Source organism: Terrapene carolina, unplaced genomic scaffold (assembly GCF_002925995.2).
Source record: "Terrapene carolina triunguis isolate 2854851 unplaced genomic scaffold, T_m_triunguis-2.0 Scaffold139, whole genome shotgun sequence".
NCBI classification, from domain to species: Eukaryota; Metazoa; Chordata; order Testudines; family Emydidae; genus Terrapene; species Terrapene triunguis.
This window is the reverse complement of record NW_020664490.1, coordinates 3,201,027-3,228,221: the sequence shown is the minus strand read 5'-3', so window position 1 is coordinate 3,228,221 and position 27,195 is coordinate 3,201,027. Positions and strand designations below refer to the sequence as shown.

At 41.3% G+C, this 27,195-nt stretch overlaps 1 protein-coding gene across 1 annotated transcript in view; it reads left to right on the top strand.

Moving 5' to 3' along the window:
- The window catches only part of LOC112112818 (phospholipid-transporting ATPase IB-like), a 422,105-nt gene that overhangs the window by 57,581 nt on the left and 337,329 nt on the right, over positions 1-27,195 (top strand). The window contains exons 12-18 of the mRNA XM_026653425.1: positions 1,260-1,337; positions 6,902-6,990; positions 8,092-8,136; positions 10,522-10,597; positions 21,541-21,646; positions 23,885-23,967; positions 25,448-25,497. Coding sequence (XP_026509210.1) covers positions 1,260-1,337; positions 6,902-6,990; positions 8,092-8,136; positions 10,522-10,597; positions 21,541-21,646; positions 23,885-23,967; positions 25,448-25,497 — 527 coding nt within the window. The remainder of the gene's footprint in view (positions 1-1,259; positions 1,338-6,901; positions 6,991-8,091; positions 8,137-10,521; positions 10,598-21,540; positions 21,647-23,884; positions 23,968-25,447; positions 25,498-27,195) is intronic.

Sequence of the window (27,195 nt, the reverse complement as noted above, 5' to 3'; positions counted from 1 at the left end):
TCAGTGTCTCTTTAGTTATTGCCTTTGGCAAGACCAATTAATAGTTCAGTGAATCTGTTCAATGCTAGTTTACTGGTCCATGTTACCAGGGCTTGAAAACACCACTTGCCTGTAGAACGGTTCCGTGCATGAGTGCCATCCACTTCTGCAGTTTCTAAGCTTCCATTAGAAAAAAAATAGCTTTTAGCGCTTTCGGTTGCTAGGAAAGCCTTCTGAACACAAAATGAGTGTGAACAGGTAGTGTCATCTTCCTCAGCCTTTTGGCAAACAGCAGTAGTGACTCTTCTGCAACTCATAGGTTTACTAAGATTCAGCAGAGTGAAAAATGACCAGTATCTTGTCATTTTTTCAGTTATCCTATTCAGAACCCTGGGGGCCACTGAAAGTAAAACATGGTCAGGTCACTTTCACTCTGGTGATGCTTGAGCTGCAATGTTTGTCCACAGAGTGCAGGTTGGGAGTGGCTCATGTCACTAAATAGTGACTTCTCTGGTCAGGTAAGGAACTGAAGTGGTAGTTTTCATATGGATTCCCGTTCAGTCCCCTTGGGCATAAAGATGTTGGCTGTGATGTGCCTGGAGGGTGTATAGTTGAGGAAAATGTATCATATGCATCTGCCTGGGTGTGTGCATATGTACAACCTCAGGGCTTCAACGTGGCTGTAGAAGAAGACCCCTAAAAAAAGATAACCCCAGATGAAGTTAAATTTATTTTGCCTATGAGATTTTTATGTGAGTATAACTGAATCATTTCCAAGCTGAGTCATCTGGAAAATTGCTTCTCGGATTACTGGCACATGCAGTAGCTATTTTTGCAATGTATTCCAATTAAATGCAATGATATAAACAGAACTGGTTGTAGTATAGGTGAGCAGTTTTTCTGTTTAGAAGTGAGGTCTGGACTACAGTAGTTTAGTGACTTTTAACTATATGTCTTCTGGGTAGAATTATTGATATCCTGTAAAAGAATTTTCCCTGTGTTAAGACTCCTGACCCTTTTTGTGCATTGAGCTGAACATGCAGCAAAGGAAATGCCAGTGTTTTTTTAATAGGTGTCATTTTCAAGATGTCTACTACACAGATACATTTGAGAGACAAACTGTTGTTCTCCAAAGGACCATATTCTGCCTTTGCTCTGCAGCAGCACTCCCATTGGCGTGGCTGGAAGTCACGTGGGCAGCAAATGCAGTATGTTGCCTGAAGAGACTTAAACTGTTGATTAAACTGTATATCTTAGGTCTGTTTTCACTTTTCTTTCAGGACATAGATATGTATTATCAAGAAACAGATACACCTGCAATGGCCAGAACTTCAAACCTTAATGAGGAGCTTGGGCAGGTGAGAGAACCTCATTGGGAATATCGTACTTGTCATATAACTTAGGAGAAACACATGAAAAGGTACCATACAAAGGCAACGATTTTCTTATAATAATTATAGGCTTTTCTCTGGTCCACCTCTTACCCTGAGATAGGGAAGCTCTATTTTACAGGTAGATAATTGTGCTGCACAGCAAGATTAAGTGACTTGTCCAAGGTCACTTAATTCCTGACTCTGACTTAGACTATTTGAACCCAAATCTCCTACGTCCCAGTTCAGTGCCTGAACCAAAAGACCATCTTTCCTCCTCTAAGGGGCCAAATTCTGCCCTGGAATGTGTATGTTTGTCACATGCTGGGGTGTAGTTCAGACCAGTTAGGGGCTGTGTCCCCAGTTGCCCTACAAGCTTGGGTGCTCCCAATTCTTTGCTGATTTAACTCCCAACCTGGGCCCTTCACAACCAGCCAAAGAGCACGCAGGGCACCCCCTGAGTATCTGTGTATAGCTGCAGCCTACTAGCAACACTCCATTCACACCCTAGCTCCCACTAGCCTTGGTTACCACTTGCAGGGTGACCCCCAACACACCCTGCCCTCAATTTTCCCAAAAATGTGTGTTCTGCACTGTCCAGCCCGCTCCTGGACAGTATAGATATTAGAGGTCTGTTGCCCTTGCAAGGGGTCAATATTCAACAGTTTGCTTTTTAACTGGAGTTACCCAAATCATTCAGTTTAAACACAACACTGGATTAGTTTTGATTAAAACAAGTTTATTTAACTACAAAGAGATAGGTTTTAAGTGAGTACAAGTACAAAGCAGTAAAGTCAGAAATGGTTACCAGAGAAATAAAGATAAAACGCTTTCTAGTAACTAAAACTTACCGAGCTAGACTTGGTTCTAGGTAAAATCTGTACCACATGTTCCCAGCAACATTGCTTGCCAAATTTTCATGTTAGGATCCCTCCCCAAAAAGCTGATGTTTTTGTCATCTTGGGTGAAAGAGAGATAGAAAGAAATAATATCTGGGGTGGTTTTGGCCCTCACTTTTATAGTCCAGTCAGTCTTTGAAATGCATTTTCCTGATGGCTACCCCTAGATAAAGTTCCTTCCCACTCTGAGGATGAAGACATGGAGTCTGGTGGTGAAAGAGGTTCCATGTTTTTGTTTGTTAAAATGCAGATCGATCTGTCCCTGCCTGCCTTTGTTGTCAAAGAATGGCCACTTGACTGGTTAACTTTGCTGACACCTGGCTAGAGGTGTCAGCTTATCCTTTGTCTTTGATAAACAGGCTTACCCCTTCCCCAGACGTGTCTGATAAACACATTTCCATCATCACCTCAGCTTATCTTCATAACTTTACATATAATGTTGCTACCCACATTTCACCATGGTATTATTGACCAGTGAGTTATTAGCTTTCAAATGATATCTCTCAAAGCATATTTTGTACAAAGATTGTTACAGTAGTGTGAAGGGTTTTAATACAGGGGTGCATTCAGTCAGTGTTCTTCCCGTTAATTTCTGTAGGAGCTGCTGGAGTGTATTTGAGGGCACAGTTTTGTCTAAAGTGTTGCCTCAGTTTTTATTAAGGTCTGTTTTAGAAGATCATAAACCTACTCTGAGTCTGCAGGCTTGTACATGTGCCTCCATTGTCCTACCGACACACCGATTGCATGTAGTCTATTGAGATATGAGATATTGAACACTGGTGAGTGTGGTTAACAGCTCTCAATTTTGGAAACCAGGTTGAGGGAGGGGCTGTTTCTTCCCTCACTGATCTCCGTGCAGAGTATTTGCTAGAGATGAGCGATTCATAGATTTAATGCCAGAAGGAACCATTATGCTCATCTTAGTTCCACCTCCTGTGTAATGCAGACCATAGAATTTCACCCAGTAATTCCTGCATCAAGCACCATAACTTGCAGTTGAACAACAGCATATGTTTTTAGAAAGATGGTGACTTTTTATCTCAGGTCAGTAGATGCATGATTTTATCCCAAAGCTTTCATTCTAATTCAGCATTCTGGATCTCTAATTAAATTGTTTATTAAATCCTAGCTGTACCTTCTAACTCCCTATAACACCAAGCGCAAATGTTGTACTCTTTATTCTGCAACAAGGAAAATAGAAAGACATTAGTGAATATCTCTTCATCCAATTCAGTCATTCCTGAACTGGATGAAGAGCAAGTCACTGTCACGGTTGGGTCGTGGGCAGCTGAACCTAATAGTAGGAGCCAGAGTCCATGGTCACGAGACAGGAGTCAAGAATCAATTGGTTTGGAATACTGGGCGGTCAGAAGCAGGAGACAAACTGGCGATCAGAACAAGAGACAGGTCAAGTCAGGATACCAGTGGGTCAGAGGTAGGCAACAAACTGAAAGTCAGAAATCACAAGTCAGATGCCCCGAGTAAAGACAGGTCAGAATGCCAAGGGATCAAGCCAGGGAAGCATGAGCAGGTAGTAGGAGCTGGTAGCAGGAAGCACAAGGCCATAGTCTAAAGCACTTGTTCAGATGGCTTCTTGGTCCTGCTGTTGGCTTAAGTAGGGTCAGTAGGCCAATCAGCGGCTCTAGGACTCCACCAATCCGGCCTCAGGGATGGCGCCCCCCACTGGGGCTGGGCTTCATGGATCTCAGGTAAGCTGTTGCCAGTAACTGCCAAGTGAAGAGCTGGCATGAAGCTGCTTCCATGAACCTCGCTGGCCCAGGTTTGAAACCTGTGGAGTCATTACACTTGCATTCTTACAAGAGCATTTATTGTAAGTCCTTCAGGGCAGGGACCATCTGTTTTGTTGTGTTTGTACAGGAGCTAGCACACTGGGGTCCTGGTCCATGACTAGGGCTCCTCGGTGCGATGATAGTACAAATAATTAGTGATAATAATAATTAATAATGTCTCAACCTGTTCTAATTAAAGTATAAAATATGTGTGGTTGCTCAAAACTTTTCTGTACAATTCTGAATAACAAATAGAATATTTTTCAGACTTAAGGAACTTCCCAGTCAACTTTCCCAAAATAAAATTCCAGAAAATGTGGAGACCTTACAGGCAGAATTTCTATTGTAGCATTCGAAAATGATTATCACTGTTAGATATGTATATTCATTATCTACTTTTTAACATGCCAAATCTTTACTTTGAAAATTTATAATGGAGCTTTTTTTCTAAAGCCCTTTCCCAGCAGAGTCCTAGGCTTGTGCATAACAGATTTACTGAAAGCACAGTTTTTAACAGGTTGGTTGACACTGTTTTTCCTACCAGAGTAAGACTGGTCTTTCCCCCAGGCCAAGAATTTGAATAATGGAAATTCTGATTTTAATCTGGAATCTTTTGGATCCTCAGGGCTTTCATATCTCTTAATGAAATATACAGTGTAATTAGGCTAGCATGCATCTAATTTACATATATCTTAATGTATCCATCAGTCATTGACTTTATTATCATTTGCTTGAGGTAACTAGATAACTTGCCTTGGTTTTTTTATATTTTCAATTTGATAGCTGGATCATAAATGTCCCTCTGTCTAAAATGATTATCAGTGCTGAATATATTAGGAGTCACACTGGGTTGGAAGACAGTTTCCATCTGAAGCCCAGTTTTAGGCAACCTCTCCAACATAAAACTTTGAGAGTCTCAGCTTTTGGCTACCCACTCTGAGATATATGAATTCGAGACACCAGTTTACAGAAGGTTTTGAATGTCTATTCTTCAAATTTAAGCCCCCATTAGCTGACTCAAGTTGGGCACTCAAAAATTGAGGCACCCAAAATCGCTAGTCATGTTTGAAAATGTAGACCTTCACGTTTAGCTGAGTGAACAAGTAAATTTTGAGTTGTGGATCTTTGAAAAATGACCATGTTATGTAGGTAGGTTGTGGAAATGCAGTCACTGGAGATTTTTAACAGGTTAGACAAAAACCTGTCAGGGATAGTCTAGGGTTACTTAATCCTGCCTCAGTGTGGGAGGATGGACTAGCTGACTTGTTGTGGTCTCTTCCAGCCCTCCATTTCTATGAATGCTTTTTCTTCTTAGGGACATTTTTATAATTTGTTTAAATCAACAATTTGACTTATCTACAAATGTGACTTCTGTACTAGGACTCCATAAAAACTTGTGCAATGGACTGGCTCTACTTTCTAATGTTTACTTTACCAGTTAAGTTGTTCAAAGCCAAAGAGGGTTACATAAGGTACAAGTTGTAATTGGTGAGCATATAACTAGGGCTGATCAGGTAATATCCATGGAATAATTTTAATGTATTTCATGATAATTCTTGAATAGTCAAGAAATGTAAATTATATGAAATGTTATTAATACAATGAATATATTTTCATTATTAGCCCAGGTCTGTTCTAGAGGCCCCTTTTGAGGCTTCATGAAGATAAGTATAAAAGGATTGGTACATTACTTTTAAATAAACCTAAAGGAAATCCTAGTACAAAAGCATTGCTAAAATAGAGTTAAGGCTGAGAATAGATCTTTCTTAAATCAAGATTCATAGGAAAATTAAAATAACAAAATAAGGAAGTGTTCAAAAATCTGGAAATTGTGTTAAGGATCCAGGGCCAAGGTCCTGTGAAAGAAACTTAAGTTTGCCCTGTTGAATGTGTGAGTCACAACAGCATAAGACTTTTGTTGTATGAAGGAATGACCCTTTCAGGTTATATCTGGTACAGGCAGTGGCATCTCCAGGCACCAGCGCTCCAAGCGGGTACGCCGAATCCGCGGGAACGGGGACCTCCCGCAGGCAAGCCGCCGAAGGCAGCCTGCCTGCCGTGCTTGGGGCAGCAAAAAAGCTAGAGCCGCCCCTGGGTACAGGGGAATTAATACCCTTATTATAAAGGTGTAGAGGTGAATGCCTGGCTTGTGTCTGGAAGTTAGGGATGTTAACACACATCTGGAGGGCTGGTGGAGTACAGTGGGATCTCCAGGTGGTATTGAAGGTGTGGATGGGTGTCAATGGAGCCTTTCATAGCCAAGTGACAAACAAGAGTTGGGTGAATATCTGTCAGATATGTGGAAAATGAGCAATGGGACATTGTGATCTCTGATTCAAACCAGGAATGTGAGGAAGTACTGGTCTCCAGCCTGTAAGTGATGGATGGATCTGCAGTTCACAGGACCTCATGCAGAATTTTTTTGAATTAAAATTGGTGTTGGATTCTTAACTGAGAATTTATAGACACTTTTTGTTAGCATTTTGTTCATTTAAACTTCTAGCGCTATATCTTCAGCTGATGTAAATCAGCATAGCTCCACTGATTATAGTGAAGCTCTGACAATTTATACCCACTCAGGATCTGGTCCTTACTTGTTTTTAGAGGAACTATATTACCAATATTAACTCTTATTTTAATTTTTTTTCCTGGGAATTTGCCTGTAGCTTTTGTAAGATAGAACAAATCATCTCTGACAAACTGCAACAAGTTTGCATTGGCCTGTACTGCTGTATTTCCTAAACATGCATACTTTCTTGTGGTTTTTTTTTCTGATTTAATGTATATTTTCCTTTTGTTTGGACTGTGCTTCTATGCAAGTTAATCTTGTGAACTTGCTACAATTGTTTCATTTGTATTCTAGGTAAAATACCTGTTTTCTGATAAAACAGGCACTCTAACATGCAATATTATGAACTTCAAGAAATGTAGTATTGCTGGAGTGACATACGGGTAGGTACTATTTCTATAAACTCCATAGCTTAATAATTAATTTTATTAATTCTGCAAATTGGTATTCTGTTCTGTAACAAAATTAAATTTAACTGTTTGGTTGTATTAATAGAAATTCATTTTTGTGCCCATAAAATAAATTGTTAGTTTCTCCTGCAGCGTGAATTATGGAATGCAGAGGTTGAAATAATTTAAATGTGGTGCTGGAAAGGTTTGTTTGAATAAGGTGTTTTCCTCTTCCTCTTACCTAACTGGTTAGAATGAAACAAGTGGTGCTAAATGAGTTTCAGGCCTTTCATCATAGGGTTTTCCTTAGGGAACCAAATGTTGTGTCAAGACCTTATCCAACTAAAATCATTGACTTCAGCTGAATTAGGATTTAGCCCATAGTTCATATTTGGTGACCAATTCTTCATTCTTTTGTCTGGTAACATTCCCCCAGAAAGGGCAACTACTTCTCATTTTTATGCTGTCTGCTTTAAATCGTTGGGTTTGTTTATTTTTAATACAAAGAATCAATTTGGTTTCTAGCTCCTGGGAACCTGTGCAGGGGTGCATAATCCCCAGTATGGAATCTTCTGTGGCCATGTTTTTATAACATAAAGTATATTATGTCTTTAATGTCTTCTATTTTGCCTCTCCTAAAAAACTGGTTATACTTTATGTGGTCTGCCAGTTTGTAAAGCTCTTGTGAAGGTATATGAATTGCCCCATTTGAAATCAGTTGCTTATCTGGCCATTTGTACATGTTGTCATGGTAATTGCTTGTACAAATTAGATTTACCGTTACTAGTGTATTTTGGGGCATGTCCCTAGCATTTTGATTCCTTAAAAATCTATCCTTTAATGTCGATGGAAAGCAGGAAGTGTCTTCAGTATTTAAGGTCCCATCCAAAATAGCCTTTCAGGGTACGTTACATGGTATTTAATTGAAATGTTTGGAAGGAGGAAGGTTAAATCTCTGCTACAAGTTGATGAACATGTTTCCAGGGTATTGGTGTTTCAAACCTGATTTTTTTTAACCACTTAGCTCTATGTTGTCATGTACTCCCTTTCTTTTATCAAACTAGCCAATAACTATACATTTTTTCCTTCTTTTAGTCACTTTCCGGAGTTGGAAAGAGAACGTTCATCAGAAGACTTTAGGTAATAATCATTGACTGGAACTAGTTTGGGACTATACAAAGGAAGACAGCTAGCACATATCTAACACATATAAATGAAAGATTATTGTTTGTCCAAAGTTTAGAGTCAGAATGGAAAAGCCCAAGGCGTGACAAAAATGATTAGAGGTATGGAATAGCTGCCGTATGAGAAGAGATTAAAAAGAATGGGACTTTTCAGCTTGGAAAAGAGATGACTAAGGGGGGATATGATAGAGGTCTATAAAATCGTGACTGGTGTGGAGAAAGTAAATAAGGAAGTGTTATTTACTCCTTCTCATAACACAAAAACTAGGAGTCACCAAATGAAATTAATAGGCAGTAGGTTTAAAACAAACAAAAGGAAGTATTTCTTCACACAACGCGTAGTCAACCTGTGGAACTCTTTGTCAGAGGATGTTGTGAAGGCCAAGTCTATAACAGGGTTAAAAAAACTAGATAAGTTTATGGAGGATAGGTCCACCAATGGCTATTAGCCAGTATGGGCAGGGATAGTGTCCCTAGCCTCTGTTCGCCAGAGGCTGGGAATGTGCGACAGGGGATGGATCACGCGTTGATTACCTGTTCTGTTCAATCCCTTCTGGGGCACCTGGCATTGGCCACTGTCGGAAGGATACTGGGTTAGATGGGCCTTTGGTCTGACCAGGTATGGCCATTGTTATGTTCTTAAGTTAACTTGCAATCTGATCAAGAACTGTCTGAATGGAAATATCTAGGCAGATGACATGAGGACGTCTTTTGTTTAAAATAGAGGTTTTTTTAATAGAAAAATAAAAAAAATAGGAAGCAGGAGTCTGTGTAGGCCTCCAGAGTGATCTCATGGTGAAACCCTGGCAGGGAGCTTTAGGCAAGAACTGTCACTGCCACTGTAACTGATTCAGATTGAAATGAGGCAGGAAAGAAGAGATGCCAGAGGAAGGGTGTGAACTGGCTGTTAATGACAAATATAGGTTAGCAATGAGGAAGGTGTACATTGGAGTTTCTGTCCGAGGAAACAGTTGAAAACGGGATGCAATTCCCTTTCTGCCCAAAATGTTGAGCCTCTTCCCTCTTTCCTTACCGGTGTTTTTGTTTCATTTTGATTTTAATTTTTCTTACCTTTGGCCAAGTGAGTTGGGTTTCCCTATTGATCCTGCCTCTTCCCATGTCCTGAAGTGGCCTCTAAGGAAGGAAGAAGCACTTCCTGTCTAACTGACATGAGGTGCTATTTTTGGTGGGGTGGATTTTCTGTCTCTGCCTCTCCTTCTTCTGTTTTTTCTTCCATTTCCTCCTCTGTTCATTTCTTTGCCATCAATATTCCACCATCTTTCTCTTCTCTTTGCCCACATCCTGTTTCTTTCCTTGTTGTTTCTTTCCCCGTCCCCCATGGTCTCCTTTTCCTCTGCTCTTCCTTCTTACCTTCCTCTTGCATCTTTTCCTCTTTTTTCCCCCTTTCTCCACAAGTTTTTTCCCCTCCACCACCTTTTTGCACTTTTCTCCACTCCCCCTTGCAATTGCTCCCTTCCATCTCTCTGATGTGCCCTCTCTTGCTGCTACCGTAGCACACACGACACAGTGTCACCTACAGGAGAGGAGGGAATGCTGCTTCTTGAATCAACACAGTGCTTCCCAGCCTCTGCTTTACAGCACCATGGAGGATTCTTTACTGAAAGTGTGCTGGGCAGTGCTATACTATGTTAGCATCATTCAACTGCATAAGCATGAGCCTACAGGACAACTTGAAAAGTTCAGGCAGGTTTTATTGATATGAAAGATCCCAAAAGAGACTGTTTGTAGTAAAGATAGATGGAGAGGAGTAGAGATTGAGAGAGAGAAATGATAAATTTTGAGATGGTTAAAATCAAAACTTTTAAATTAAACAGAGCAACCTAATTCAAAGGAACACAGTCAACTTTAAATCTAGTCCATTTCAAACAAAATCTAGTAATCTCAAACATATTTAAAAGTAACATTTGATACTACACCTGCTCTGTGTCTCCTACCAATTTCTGAGGTTTTACAGCCACATTTTCCCTGTTTTTTAAAACATTTTTCTTTCTTCTGTTGATGAGTGAAAGACCCACAAACAGGGAGCACTGACTATACAGGAGAAAGAGTGAAAATGCTGATAGGCAAATTGCTGTAAAATGAACAAAATAAACTGAAAATAAAGACAAATATTTCTCCCTGCTTCTCCCTTTCACTTACAATAATATTAGGTGCTACTTGTAATAATAGTAGATAATATGTTTTTAGACAGTAATGTGATTTTCTTTTTTTAGTTGATGCTGTCCCTTTAATATTTCCTGATGAGGTCTATATTAATAATGGAAAAGAAAATGTTGCCATTGTAGTGTTAAATGTAATAATCCCTTTTCTTGCTCCACAGCCAGTTACCTCCTTCTACCAGTGAATCATGCGAATTTGATGACCCACGGCTGTTGCAGAATATTGAAAGTGACCATGTAAGTCTAGTTCTCAAATATTACTTAACTTACGTCTCAAAAATATGCTAGGTCTTTCTGTCTGCTCTCCCTGGGATGGAAGGTCACTGGCAGATTTGCTCAAGTGTGTATGATCATGTCACCTACTACTGGTGCATTCTACCAAGGATAGAAGCACTTAAAGAAAGGAAGGTGGGGGAGAAAAGTAGTTGAGTAGAGATGAGAAGGGAGAAGAAATGGAGAACTAAAAGGGAAGAGTAAAAAAGAGGAGGGAGTGCTACCTCTGCTGTTGAACTCTGACCAAACGGTGACTTTTATATGGGTACCAGCTAGTTTCTGTTAACAGATGTAGTTTTATAATATGGGATGGTAAGAATCCTAACCACTGAGAGAGATTTTATAGGTTCAGTAATACTAGATTTTTCAGAGATGTTCCATAGATACTGTGCTATCGGAAACAATTTACTTCCATTGAAAGAAGTATTGATTCTTGTAATATTGGTCCTTGATACTGGTAGCATGGTGCTTTCTGCAGGTCTCACTACAATACTGCACTATCCCAAAGGCAGACTCTGGAATTAACTTATATGGACCTGCGTGAGAGGAAGTTTAATAACAAAATGAACTTAGGCTAAGACTTCTTTTAAAAGTGACTAGTGATTTTAGGTGGCCCAGGTTTGGGTGCCCAACTGGAGGTGTCTTGAAAGGGCCTTTTTTCCTCAGGTGGGAACTCAGCACTTTCTGAAATCTAAGCATTGAGTTACCCAAATTCATTTTTGAAAATGTTGGCCCTTGCCTTTCTCTTAGTATCTCAGAGACTGCTACCACTCTAACTAGGTTTTGGTTTTGTAAACTAATGGGTGCCAAGCTTAAAAAAATAAAAATGGTCAGATTAGTATTAGTAATTATACAATATTTAAAGTACAGTATTTAAAGTATTATTTGGTGAGGAATCTTTTTATTAAAAGAAGCTTTAAGGAGACGTGCACAACCGCATGACTTTCTCTTCTGTTTACACCTTCTAATACTTCAGAACTATAATTACAACATAATATGAATGCCTGAAGGTTTAATGAATTAATAATGATCAATGGCATAATGTACTGTCATGGAGTCTGCAGATGTTTGTGGATTTCAGTTTCCATCTATTCATCAGAGAGGTAGTCCAGCCAGCAGAATATATTTTATTCTTTTACTTGACCCTGCATTGCAGTAAACTGCATCAAGAAAAGCTCCTGTCCCATGCACATCACCACAGCCCAGTTTAGGTATCTTTACATTCTTCTGATTTGTATTCATTAGATCAGTGGTTTTCAACCTGTGGTCTCTTGTTCCCTAGGGGTTTGCAGACTATGTCTAAGGGGTCCGCAAAAGATGACTATACAAATTTAAGTTTCAGATCCCACAAAGGGCATTCAGTTTTTCTGATCAAGCAAAAGTATGTGAATACCTCCACCTACAGGTCAAAACCCAGAAGTGTTGTTACCATAGAAGCCCACAGTTTAGTGCCCTTTCTCACACTGCATCCAGGGCCGGTGCAACCACTAGGTGAACTAGGCGGCCGCCTAGGGCGCCAAGTAGTTGGAGGCGCCAAAAAGCACGCTCAGGGGAGGCAGTAGACTGGAGTGTAGGTGAGCTGGGGCAGAGGAGCACAGGGAGGGCTGCCCGCAGCAAGTAATGGGGGGGGGGTGCAGGGGAACCGCTCCCCGCCCCAGCTCACCTCCGCTCTGCCTTCTCCCCTGAGCACGCCGCCCCTGCTCTAATTCTCCTCCCCTCCCAGGCTTGCCGCGCCAAACAGCTGATTGGCGCTACAAGCCTGAGAGGCGGGAGAAGTGGAGCGGCACCGGCATGCTCAGGGGAGAAGGCGGAGCGGAGGTGAGCTGGGGCGGGGAGCTGCCGCAGGGGGGCCTGCCTGGGCGGAGTGAGGGCGGGGAGCTGCCGCAGGGGCGCCGCAGGGCGGAGCAGGGAGCTGCCACGGGGGGCTCCCCGGGAGGAGGGGAGGTGGGGAGCTGCCGCAGGGGGGCTCCCTGGCTCTTCCCCATGGCCCGGCCCCTGCTGTTCCACAGGGCCTCACAGTGACAGTACAGTCAATACAAGTGCTCCTGGTGAGGACACACACTGCTGACACAGGGAGCAATGTGTAGACATGCACAGGTGATGTAATTACTGCAGCAGCTGTACGCTGATATAAGTTAGATCAACTTAATTTTGTAGTGTAGACACGGTGTCAGTCTGGAATGAGTGTAAGTTAACATCTGATGGCAGCTCAATGGTCTATGAGAAATGTATCGTTCGGTGGATGCCACAATTTACACTAATTAGTGCCTTCATTAGTAGTCCTTGAGGAAAGGCCAATTCAAATGGATTGGGGAGACTGAATTACTCTCTCAACCTTAGAAGTGGTCCCTTAAACTAAGGATTGAGCAACACTGATGGAGCATTATGGGGAAGCTTGTATTGTCTGCCTGTGCTGTATGTGTTTTGTACATAACTTGTGGACCTTGGTCTCTACAGCAATCTGTGATTGCTTTTCACAAACACTATATACACATGTGCTCACTCATTAGCATAGCCCTTGATTTCACACAGACTTCCCAGCCCAAGGTTGCAAGTCTATCTTATATCCCAGGAGAATGTTCTCCATCATCTGGGGACATTGCTGTCCACGTGCATCTTCTTTAAATTTCTTAGCTCTTTTGGTCCAATGCTAACTCTGAATATTGACTGATGGACAAATCCAATTTTGACTGTCAATCAAGGAGATTGATTATTCTGTAGAAAGATTATTCTGTAGAAAGTTTTCTGGGAGAAAAAATTCACTGTCACTTGACATATATGAAAGGATTCGCATGACCTCTTCATTAGGTTTTGGGGGAAGAAAGAATGCCCATATTTGCCTTTCACAGCTGCTTCCATTGGATGTTTTTTGCCACAGCATCAAGGAGATTATACAGGTTGTATCCTTAGGAAAAAGCCCTAAATTCTTATTAGAATGGAAGTAGCTGACTTTTCAAGGACTTAAAATAATGTTTGCTGAGTATGTTAAACTGTTTATAAACTGGGTAAAATCGATTGATGGAACTTCAAAGTTGTGTATGTGTAACCCACAAATCTTCTGGGTGTGCTGTTCTGTCTCACCTAATGGCACTGAGACCACTTAGCGAGAGAGAGATAAAATGAGTCTGCTCTACAGCCTCAGCTAACAGCCAGTTGGCTTTTAGCTCATGCGGTAGAGGCTCATGCACTAAGCTCCAGAGGTCCCATCCCACCCGCCCATGACTGGGGTCTGTCACACATGCACAGTAAATACCCACAACGCTGAGCTGAGAACTAGCCCCCATGCCCTGACTCTGTTCTGTTTTATCACAGGCATAAAAAAATACTGCGTCATTTTCTACACTTCTAGACTTTCATCTCAATAAAACACACAGGTGCGGATATACTGCAGTTTTTAAGAGTCTGTAGGAGACTTTAGGGGACTGTGACACTTTTCAGGAAATAACTGCTTCAGCCCAAACTTTACCCACTCATCAGCACACAAACAATAAGAAATTGCCATGGTTTGGGAGGAAAAAGAATAATTTTCAAAAAAGCTGGTTGTCCGCACCCCTGCTCCACTTCCTTCTCATTGATATGTGCAATTTAAAAAAAAAACAGATATTCGGTAACGGCTGGCAATTTGTTAAACAAACAAACCATCTTCTCCCATGTTTGTGGGACCTTCAGACCATGACAGTTAGAGGAAAATGAGTTTTGTTTGGATGTTGAGAGAGGTCAGATATGAATTCTTTCTATGTCTGTGCTTGAAGGGTGCTGAATACCTTCAACTCCTAGTGACTTCATGTTTCAGGGGTGCCCAGCATTTTACAGGACTGAGCCTCAAACAGGTGTGGTAGACATGAGAAGTAATACTTGTTCTTGTCATATTGCATTTAGAACAGTAGTTTTCAACCTCTGGTCCATGGACCCCTGGAAGTCTGCAGACTGTTTAAGATTTCCAAAGGGGTCCGCACCTCCATTTGAAATTTTGTAGAGGTTTGCAAATGAAAAAAGGTTGAAAACCACTGATTTAAAGGCATTTAGCAATGGTGAGACCCAAGCCCACATGGGACTAAAATGGGTAATTATTTTGCTAGCTGTGCTGGTGGTAGAACTGTTATCTTGTGGGTAGTAAATACATATCATGTGACCCTGCAAAATGTTTTGTAAGTCTTTATGAACAAACTGACTGAAAAATAAGTCAATCTACTTCCTTTCTGGAAATGTTATGAACCGTGGAGTTGATCTAACATTAAATGTCACTACTAAGTTAGAGATGCATTTTAAAGTCTTTTTTCTGTTACATTTTTTATCATTGTATCTGTCTGGAGATTCTTGGGGATAGAAATAATGGTGCTCTACCCGCTGTGGCATACAGGTGCAGATTTCCAAATCCACGACAATTAAATTGTGTACTCAGCATCCGCTCTGCTGGCAGAGAGGACCCAGTATTAACAAAGCCTGAGTCTTTGTTCCCCCTCTAGTGGCCAGACAACATAATGAGGTTTTGTAAGTCTGCCGCTGCCTCCTAATTTAACAGACCCTGACCTTTATCTCAAGCAGTAAAGGGTCATGCTTTTAGATCAGGTGGTCCTGGGTTCAGTTCCCCACACATAACCCAATGAAGGCATCACCATACTTGCAAATTTGGATTTTTGTGAGCATGTTCCTACATGTGTTTTAAAATCCGGACTTGCATGTGTGCATTGGATGCAATGTATATGGGTTGAGGATCTGGGCCAGGGAGTGCTTTGGTAAGGATTACATATATCATAGGGGGTCTCTTTTTAGGGTGAAACTTGAAAAGAAATAGATTTCTACTTCTAAGCACAAACATTAAAATTAGGGTTAACATGATTGGATGGGAATAACTGGTGCCTGGGAGAAAGAAGGTTAGAAGCAATGGTGCTGGTAAGAGTGGGAGCTACTAGTGGGCAGATGGGGAGCAAAACAAGATAAAGGGCAAAATAAAAAAGTAGAAAAATGTCCAGATATATAAAAAAGAAAAATGGGACTAAAAGAAGGCGGGGGCGGGGGAGGGGGGGAATCAAGAGTTAAAGCAGTGGTGGCATCTGTGCTGGGGCATGGCCCAAGGGCTAAACAAGGAATTTCAAGGGTCTGTTAGAATTTCAGCGACAGAATGGTTGGGTTCTCCTCTTTTAAATGAAAACCATAACTAATAATGCAGAATCTGATAGTCTGTGTGGGCAGGGGGTACACTTCAAACGGAGAATCAGAATTATAACCACAGAAGTTGTTAATGAACATGAGGATCTTTGCACTTAATTCTGAGGTAGTATTTTGATTCTGTCTCAGTCTTCATTGACACAATAAATATTGTGTCAGTGCTGGAACAATATAGCAAGAAAACAAATGGCAGCTGTGCGAAAGAGCTGAAGCGATAGGCCTCACTGTTTGGTGATCTGTTGCTATAGAATTGGGAGGTTGCCATGTAATCCATTGTAAACTGTGAAAACATAAAGACAGCAACAAATTAAATTGGCTTCATACAAGCCAAATAGAGGAGGAGGTAGCACTTAAAACTTATGATGCGGGGGAAGGCAGGTTCAGATGGAAAGAAATTGTGAAAATGCATAATAGGCTAGGTAATATATTTGTTATGTGGACATCAAAGGCTTGCAGCAACAGATGCTGAAATGAGAATCCAGCAGGCTGCATATTTTGTGGAGATGGGGGTATAAGTTTCACCGCTTTCATTAGAAATAACACAGCAACTGCATGTAACCTCCTGGACAATAAAATTTCCATTTCTCACATTTCTTTTTGATGATATACCATCTGTTCATATCCTTGAATGTAGTCTCTGCTCTCCGGTGTAATAATAAATTAGATGATTACCGGTATTTGCTCAGGATGGATCCAAATTCTGCTCTAAGATGTACCCATGCAATCCCATAGGGGTCTAATGATGGGAGCCAAATTCCATTCTTAACTATTAAAATATTCACAGTATAAAACAAATATACAAAGTAAACTAACCATATATTTACTAGGTGTATTGTTTTCTTTTTCAAAGACATCTTAAGACATCTGCTTCCCAACAATTTTTGAGCTTACTTAGTTTTTAATTGAAATGTCATGCAGTAGCTGTTGCAAGATGTTGTGGCCTTAGTATTGTGAAAAAAGAGTTAATCAGAAACCCTGCCAATGGCAGTGGATTTTACAGTTGAAGTGTAATGTGGGCTGTTACACATTACTAGTAGCTGCGAGCCCTTGCTTTTGCATGGGTATAATTAGTAAAATCATGTGTGGCTTTTAAAATAAAATCTGAAAATGGCTGAGAACTTAAAAGTTGGGCAGTAACAGACAGTGAATCCCACGGAGGATTGAATTTGCTCAGATTCTAAACAAAAAGAGCTCTCAACCATGCTTGTAGTTGTTTCCATCACTTCACACTGACTCAAGGCATTCTAGGCTTCAGAGAAGTTTGGGCTTATTGTGTCTGCTGGTTGTATTGTTGAGTGGATGGTTGTGTTGATTTGTGTGTCGACTGTGTTGTGCTGGGAGATTGTGTTGAATTGTGCGGGTGGGGAATGAGTGATGCATGCTGCCGTCAGGGGCTCTGTGTATTTGGGGTTATTGCGTGTACTGGTTTGGTGCTGTGTGGGTGGTTTTGAAGAACTGTGGCAGCTGGGCCAAGTATGCCACCATCTTTGCAGTCTCCCTCATACAACCAATGAAATCATTGCATGCAAATTAGCTGTAGAGTAGGGATGGTAATTGAGTGAGTTATCTATGCTACCTAGGACTCTAGGCTTGGCATAAATACGTGTCTTGCTGTTGCATGATTTGTAATTTGTAAAGTCAAAATGGCTGAGAACTTAAAAATTGTTCTCAGTGAATTCTGGGATTATTCAACCTGGTGATATTCTAAACAAAAAGAGCCCTCAACAATGTTTGTAGCTGTTTCTATTGCTTCACGCTGACTCAACAGACATTCTAGGCTTCAAAGAGTGACAGTCCTAGAATTTTATTATATAGGTTGTCCTTACTGTAGAACTGCAGTTCGAAGCAGAATTGTTTTTAACCTTACCTCTGAAGCTGCACAAAACTTATTTTTTTAATGGTAAAAAAGGGGCAAGGTGAAGGGAAATTATAGTAGTTGAATTACAGGACTAGGAGACAGGAATTCCAGAGTTTTAATTTTGGCTCTGTCACTTGTAGTAGGAAGAGAGCCTGAGACATAAGCCCTTGTATTAGAGGGCTGGTATGAGGCAGGACCTGCTCACAGAATCTGACAGATAAAGAGGAACTGATCACAGAACTAAAAGTTAATGGTAGCTTAGGTACAAGTGATCATGACTTGATCACATTTATAATGTGTAAGCAGAATAAAGTCCAGATCTCTCTCTCTCTCTCTCTCTCTTTCTGTATATATATACACACACGCGCACACACACATACGGCAATTAATAGGACCAATTTCACAAAGCTGAAAACAATTATGAGCCAAATCAGCTGGGCAGGAAGAATTTAATAAAAAAAGGTGAATAATTGAGAATTGTTTTAAGAACACCTTACTAGATGCCCAAAAAGCCACAATCCTACAATTGAGGAAGAAGGCTGTGCTGGTTAAAAACCAACCTAGATTAGAGGGGAAGTGAAAAAATATAACAAATGGAAGAAAGGGCAAGTTGATAGTAATGACTATAAATCAAAAGTTAAGAATTGTAGAAAATTGATAAGGGAAGCCAAGGGACACAAGTAGAACTCTATGACTAGCAGAGTTAAGGACAATAAGAAGGAGTTGTTAAAATGTATTAGGAACAAAAAGAATGCTAACAATGGAATTGATCCATTACTAGCTGGAAATGGTAGAAATATCAATAATAATGCAAAAAAGTCAGAAGTATTCAATAAATACTTATGTTCTTTATTTGGGGGAAAAACAGATGATGCAGAGTGACAATGCTCTTTCCATTCCACTAGTGTCTCGGGACAATGTTAAATAGAAGGTATAAAGATAGACATTTTAAAATCAGCAAACCCAGATAACCAAGAGTTTTAAAAGAGCTGTCTGAGGAGCTCACTGGACGGTCAGTGTTAATTTTCAATACGTTTTGGAGCACTGTGGACGTTCCAGAAGACTTGAAGAAAGCTAATATTGTACCAGGTTTTTTAAAGGGTCAACAGGATGACCCGAGTACATATAGGCCGGTCAGCCTGACATCAGTTCCAAACAAGATAATGGAGTGGCTGATATGAGACTCTGTTAATAAAGAGTCTGGTTTGGTTGATAATGGTAATAGTATTGATATAATATACTGAGACTTCTGAAAGGTGTTTGACTTTGTACCTCACAATATTTTGATTAAAAAATTAGAATCATGTAAAATTAACATGGCACACATTAAATGTATTGAAAACTGGCTAACTGGTAGGCCTCAACATGTAACTGTAAATGGGGAATCGTCATCCAGTGGGGTCCCACAGGGATCGGTTCTTGGCCCTATGCTATTTAACATTTTTATCAATGACCTGACAGAAGACATAAAACTATGACTGATAAAGTTTGCAGAGACACAAAAATTGGGGGAGTGGTAAATAAGGAAGAGGATAGGTCACTGATTCAGAACAACCTGGAACACTTGGTAAACTGGGCACAAGCAAATAATATGCATTTTAATATGGCTAAATGTAAATGTATACATCTGGCAACAAAGAAAGTAGGCCATACTTACATGATGGAGGACTCTATCCTGGGAAGTAGTGACTCTGAAAAAGATTTGGGAGTCATGATGGATAATCAGCTGAACGTGAGCTCATTGTGTGACATTGTGGCCAAAAGAACTAATGTGATCCTTGGATGCATAAACGGGAATCTCAAGTAGGAGTAGAGAGGTTATTTTACCTCTGTATTTGGCACTGGAGCAACTGCTGCTGGAATACTGTATACAGTTCTGGTGCCCAGAATTCAAGAAGGATGTTGATTAATTGGAGAGGGTTCAGAGAAGAGCTACGAGAATGATTTACAGATTAGAAAACATGCTTTATAGTGATTACAGTCAAGGAGCTCAATCTGTTTAGCTTAACAAAGAGATGGTTAAGGGGTGACTTGATTATCCTCTATAAGTACCCACCTGTGGAACAAATATTTGATAATGGGCTCTTCAGTCTGGTGGCGAAGATATCACCCGATCCTATGGCGGGAAGTTGAAGCTAGATAAATTCAGACTGGAACTAAGGTGTAAATTTTTTACTGTGAGGGTAATTGACCATTGGAAAAATTTACCATGGGTCATGGAGGATTCTCCATCACTGACAATTTGTAAATCCAGACTGGATGTTTTTCTAAAGATCTGTTTTAGGAATTATTTTGAGGAAGTTCTGTGGCCTGTGCTATACAGGAGGTCAGGCTAGATGATCACAATGGTCCCTTTTAAACTTTGAATCTATGAGTGAGTACTGGAAATCTTGGAATCATTTTTTTAATAAAATCTCAGATCATTTTTATATGACCATCTCTTATTCAACAAGGCCAGCTACAGTGCTACTGTAACACCGACAGACGCCGGTCGTCAGGATCAAACCGGGGACCTCTGGAGCTTAGGGCATGAGCCTCTACCGCATGAGCTAAAAGCCAGCTGGCTGTTAGCTAAGGCTGTAGAGCAAACTTATTAATCTCTCTCTCTAAGTGGTCTCGGTGCTACTAGATGGGACTGAACACCACACCCAGAAGGTGTGTGGGTTATACTAGCAGGACAGTATAGTAGCTGATTGTGCATTTTTGGCTGTGTAAAGTTCACGCTGAGGTTTACAAGATGAGTGAGTGTTGTTGTCCTCTACTGGCCAGCCCATAGAGAGGATAAGGAACTTACTACTGCTGTCACCTTTAGCTCAAGTCATAGTCATAGAGTCTAAGGCCAGAAGGGACCACGAGATCATCTAGTCTGACCTCCTGTATATTATAGGCCACCAGCATCCACACACTAATCCCAACAACTGAAATTAGACCAAAGTATTACAGCCCACAGGAGACTAAACAATTGTGTGCCACAGGCAGAGAACAGGAGAGACCAAGGTGCACCAATGCTCAAGGCCCCAGCAATGGCAGGAAATTGATTGAGAGAGATACACAGATGATCTCAGCAAGTAACCTGCACTTACACACTGAAGAGGAAAGCATAATCCCCCTGAAGTCACTGCCAGTCTGACTGGGGGGAAATTCCTTCACAATCCCACATATGGCAATAAATTAGACCCTGAGCATGTGAGTAAGAACTAGCCAACCAGGCACGAGAGAGAGAGAGAGAAAATGCTCTGCATGACCTCAGTAGTGAGCCCCATGGCTGCCGAGCCCTGCCCCCAACCATCACAAGCAACCCTGTCATATAATCCCACTCATAAATTTGAAGAGCTCTCTTAGAACTAATTAAGCTGTTTGTCCCCACAAGTCTTTTTAGCAGAGCACTTGGGCCTAATCCTATACTACATTGCTCCTTATGTGGTCATTTGCACCTGTGTAAATCTGGTATAAATGCTACCAAATCTCATTTTTTCCAGTCACAGTCCAATGGTAGCATTTTACACTAATTCCTTTGCTTTTACCTTGCAAAGATGTAAATGACTACACAAGGTGCAGGGCTGTACAAAATCAAGCCCCTTTTGTTTTTTTGAGTGGAAGGACAATGGTTCTGGCTTTCCAACTGTGTGTGTGTGTAAGTAATTTATCTGTAGATCGAGTGCTGCACACAGAATGAGAGTTCATTAGCACTGGCTCTTGATATCTTCAATATTCTAGCATGGCTGAGAGGTGAAAGAGGCAATACACTGAGTTAGAGAAGTGGGTGTTGCACATCTAAACAGACCGAGTTCTGTTTTAAAATCCAGAATGTGCCTATGTCTTATACATTGAGTCTCCTTGTAATGAAAGTACCAGACTAACTTGGTGATGTTCTTTGTAGCCCACAGCTGCTCACATACAGGAGTTCCTCACTCTGCTGGCCGTGTGTCACACTGTTGTTCCTGAGAGAGATGAAAATACAATAATCTACCAGGCCTCCTCACCAGGTTGGTCATTTTCTCCTTCTTTTGTGGAGTGGGAGAGAGAAGCCAAGAGCTTTTAAAAAAATGCACTTAAATTAAAAACCACATTTAAAAGCAAACAAAATCTCCTTTTCTGTATGACTAATAATGGGCTTTATGGTGCCTTCAAGACACCAGCGTGCACAGAGGGTACACTATCTCCTGGCACTCCCCACTGTACAGAGAGAGCACAGCCACTGCTTCATCCTTCAGAGGTGATCCCCGCTGCTACCAGCTGCTTCTGCTGGATTATATAGAGGGGTGGGGTGGGCCCACAACCCAAGACTTTTGCCACCCCTTTGAGGCAACTAGCAAGGTGAGACTCCATTTTTGACTCCCTTATCCCCTTTTTGTATCCTTGAAGCAACCAATCACAAACTAGCCCCGTCAACGAGCTAGCAGTACCTGATTGTCCACTGCTTTGCCCTTTGTGTCATCCTTTATGCCTGTGCGAAATGAACGCAAACACTGCCACTGTTCTACTTTGGCAGCATCCTGCACCCACTTTATGAAGGTGTAAACGACTACACAGGACATGAGACAATTAAGAATTGGGTCCAGAATTTATTGGGGCCCATGTTCCCCTCCATTCTGTGCTGTTGAGGGGAACAAAGGAGACCAGAAGGAACAGACATGCCCTGCAGATTGGGGTGGGGGAGTAGCTCTGTGGCAAACTCCCCTCAATGACAGTTTTTTTTTTTTTATATAACTTGATTTTTTTTTATCCTACCATGTGGAGATTGTTCAGTGCTTAATGTGGTCCAAGGAGCATGAATTCCTCTCTGTGCCTCTTACCTCTCTTCAGGGAGGGTTGGGTACAGGAGTGGGGTGAAGAGCAAACAACAGGAAGGCTCAGCTGTGAGCTCTGTTCTCAGGATGTGGGAAGGCTTTCCTCATGGATATACCAGGATCAATGGAATTGGACATTGCAAACCCCACCGATACAGGGGAATTCAGACCTTGCCACTTGTCTTTCTCTAAGCATGTGGTACATCCCACTGCCTGAGGCATTGCCTCTGAGTTCTAACTTGAAGAATTATTTGAGCTCTTCATTACTTTCCCCAGTCTCCAATAGAATATGGTGAATTTTTGTGTGGAAAGAAGTTGTTGAGTCATTCCAGCAGAAGTTGGATTAAATGCATGTTGTATAAATACTGACGTACGTAGCTTTGATCGTCCTAATTTTCCAGACAAGTTTAAAGAAAACTTTACAGAACACGAACAGACAAACTATGGCTCTTCAATAGTAACAGATTTAAAATTTTGTATTAAAGCAAATGTTACAATTATATAATACACAGGTTAAAGAAGGAGTGTCTGTACATCTGGGTGTTAGGGATGTAAATGTTTAACCGGTTAACTGATAAGCATCAGTCTTATCGGTTTCAGTTAACAGTTAATGATTAAACTCCACTGCCGGCCGGAGCCCAGGACTCCACTGCCACCCTGGGGGCAACAGCCAGGAGGGACCCTGGGCGCAGGGCTGGCAGCTGGCCGTGAAGTCCCCAGCCGCGGGTGGCGGAATCCCCGGCCGCGGTCCGTGGCCAGGATCCCTGGGTGCAGGGGCCGGCAGCAGAGCACTGCATAAAACATTTAACCATGTAACCGATACAATTTTAATCAGTTACACGGTTCCTTTTTTTAACCGCTATTTACATCCCTACTGGGTATAGTGCTTAGATTATCCAAAAGTACAAAGTTTGGTTTCAAAGTCATAAAATTCATATAGTACATAATCTGCAATAACCCAAATTTAGGTTAATACGTTTAATGATACAGTTTAGATATTAGCATCCAAATATTCGGGTACATCACTCATGAAAGTTTATACTAAGAGTTGGTCATGGAAAGCAAATATAGCAATGAGTATAACTTGTCCCTCAGTAATTGAGCATTTAGGATAGGTTAATGCTTCAACAAATACAATGCATTATATACAGAATGCCAAGTATAAAGTACATGTGTGCAGCCCTGTTAACCTGTATGCAGTTTTGTAGGAGGAATGCCAGTGCAAGCATGCTTTATCTAAGGGTTATGATGGAAACTTTTTAATTGCTGCTGATGTAGCTCCTCTCGGTAACAGATTTTAGACATCTCTGATTCAGTGGCTGCCCGTTTCCCGTATCCTGCCAATGCAATGCTCATGGGAGTAGTTTTTTTCCATTGTCATCTGATTATATTTCTGATTAGTCCCCAATAAAGCAAAGCTTCTTGTATTGACAGATGAAGGGGCGTTAGTAAAAGGAGCAAAAAAGCTTGGCTATATCTTCACAGGAAGAACTCCACATTCAGTTATCATTGATGCGGTAAGTAGAGCATGTGTGGTGTACAGTAGCTTTCAAGGATATGTGCATGGGATACATCCCCTTTGTATGGGTCCACGGGCAGCTCTACAGGGCTCCCTCTGAGGCCATGTGCAGACAGGTTTTGGCAGAGTGGGATGGGCAGAGCCAAGGATCTGGCTAGAGGTGAATCCCTGGGTCCTTCCTCAGTGGAACAGGCAAAGAGCAACAGATATTAATCAAGGCAGTAAATTGAAGCTGCCCCTATGGGATGCTCTGGGAAGCACATTAATTTGAGATGGGCAATGGGGAGAAGATTTCCCCCAAAGAGAAAAAAAATACATAGATTGGAACGAATATATACTTTAGTGTAATTACATATGTAACTGTCCCTTTAACTTCTAAGTCCTGGCATGTGCTAGAGCTGAATCTCTATTCTTCACTTCAAAACACTGTTACTTGGTTTAAAAAGCGTGTTGTAGGTCCTGGATGTGCAGTGTTGTCTGGACCTGCCCAGGGCCCTCCCACCTACTCTGCACCTGGTGTTATCACTAAAATAGCTAAGCCCATTTGAGCACCACAAGACAAATCCTGCCTCCAGCACGCAGCTTGAGTACTGTATCTGGGCTGTGTGATGCCGCTTCTATGGGTAGGGAATCCTCCCTCCCTAGGCCAAGCTCTGCAGCTGCCAGTGCAGCTCTGAGGCTACAGTCAGGTCCTGGACCTCTGCTCTGCTACAGGATTGGTTGTAGATCCATAAACCCTTCATTTCTCTTCCCTCAGCCCACCCACAGTTACCCCACCAGTCCCTTCATTAGATCCCTCAGCACTTGCTTCCCAGTGCAGTAGAATCAAACAGGTTTCACTGCATCTCTGAAACGTTGTGCTTGTGCAGGGGAGGGTTGTTGGTAATACCAGGGTTTGCTCCTAAATGCGGCAATTTTCAACAGAAAATCTTAGTCTCTTTTGCATATTGTTCCCGTACGTTGCAGTCTGACACATGAAATAAATGCCCACACTTTTGGGGGAATCCTGCTTATTAGGCCTGTTCAGATTTGTTATCACAGTAATGTCTCTGCTTCTGCTGGAAGATTTTTATTCAGGTGGTGCACTGTTTATCTATTATGTCTATTACCATATTTGAACCCTTTCCTTATGTCAATGGCCTTTACTTAGCAGGTTTAAATGTTTAGTCTTTTTTAAAGCATACTTATGTGCTTGCAAAGATTGGGAGCTAGAATTTCCTCTGTTATATAGATGCAACCCCACTAAAATCAGTGACTGCAGGCTCGTAAGGTAATAGAGAAACTGAAAGTCACTGGAGTTGTTCAAGAGCAAATCAGGGCTGAATTTGTCACTTCACAGTTAGACTGAAATAGGACAGTATACCTCTTTAACCAGGAGAGGGCGCTATCATCACATCACATTTGAAATCATGATGCTTCTATACATATATGCATCGTTCACATCATCTTAATTTTCTGTACAATGTATTTTTCTGCAGCTGGGGAAAGAGGAAGCCTTTGAAATTCTTAATGTGCTGGAATTTTCTAGGTAAGTTACTTCTGCAGATATTAAATAAATGCAAGGCAGCAAATAAGAGAGAAAATGTGCTAGTAACATTACTAATAGATTCATAGATTCTAGGACTGGAAGGGACCTCGAGAGGTCATCGAGTCCAGTCCCCTGCCTGCATGGCAGGACCAAATACTGTCTAGACCATCCCTGATAGACATTTATCTAACCTACTCTTAAATATCTCCAGAGATGGAGATTCCACAACCTCCCTAGGCAATTTATTCCAGTGTTTAACCACCCTGACAGTTAGGAACTTTTTCCTAATGTCCAACCTAGACCTCCCTTGCTGCAGTTTAAGCCCATTGCTTCTTGTTCTATCCTTAGAGGCTAAGGTGAACAAGTTTTCTCCCCCCTCCTTATGACACCCTTTTAGATACCTGAAAACTGCTATCATGTCCCCTCTCAGTCTTCTCTTTTCCAAACTAAACAAACCCAATTCTTTCAGCCTTCCTTCATAGGTCATGTTCTCAAGACCTTTAATCATTCTTATTGCTCTTCTCTGGACCCTCTCCAATTTCTCCACATCTTTCTTGAAATGCAGTGCCCAGAACTGGACACAATACTCCAGCTGAGGCCTAACCAGAGCAGAGTAGAGCGGAAGAATGACTTCTCGTGTCTTGCTCACAACACACCTGTTAATACATCCCAGAATCATGTTTGCTTTTTTTGCAACAGCATCACACTGTTGACTCATATTTAGCTTGTGGTCCACTATAACCCCTAGATCCCTTTCTACTCCTTCCTAGACAGTCTCTTCCCATTCTGTATGTGTGCAACTGATTTTTTCTTCCTAAGTGGAGCACTTTGCATTTGTCTTTGTTAAACTTCATCCTGTTTACCTCAGACCATTTCTCCAATTTGTCCAGATCATTTTGAATTATGACCCTGTCCTCCAAAGCAGTTGCAATCCCTCTCAGTTTGGTATCATCCGCAAACTTAATAAGCGTACTTTCTATGCCAATATCTAAGTCGTTAATGAAGATATTGAACAGAGCCGGTCCCAAAACAGACCCCTGCGGAACCCCACTTGTTATACCTTTCCAGCAGGATTGGGAACCATTAATAACAACTCTCTGAGTACGGTTATCCAGCCAGTTATGCAACCACTTTATAGTAGCCCCATCTAAATTGTATTTGCCTAGTTTATCGATAAGAATATCATGCGAGACCGTATCAAATGCCTTACTAAAGTCTAGGTACATCACATCCACAGCTTCTCCCTTATCCACAAGACTCGTTATCCTATCAAAGAAAGCTATCAGATTGGTCTGACACGATTTGTTCTTTACAAATCCATGCTGGCTGTTTCCTATCACCTTACCACCTTCCAAGTGTTTGCAGATGATTTCCTTAATTATTTGCTCCATTATCTTCCCTGGCACAGAAGTTAAACTAACTAACTAAAGTTTCCTGGGTTGTTTTTATTTCCCTTTTTATAGATGGGCACTATATTTGCCCTTTTCCAGTCTTCTGGAATCTCTCCTGTCTCCCATGATTTTCCAAAGATAATAGCTAGAGGCTCAGATACCTCCTCTATTAGCTCCTTGAGTATTCTAGGATGCATTTCATCAGGCCCTGGTGACTTGCAGGCATCTAACTTTTCTAAGTGATTTTTAACTTGTTCTTTTTTTATTTTATCTGCTAAACCTACCCCCTTCCCATTAGCATTCACTA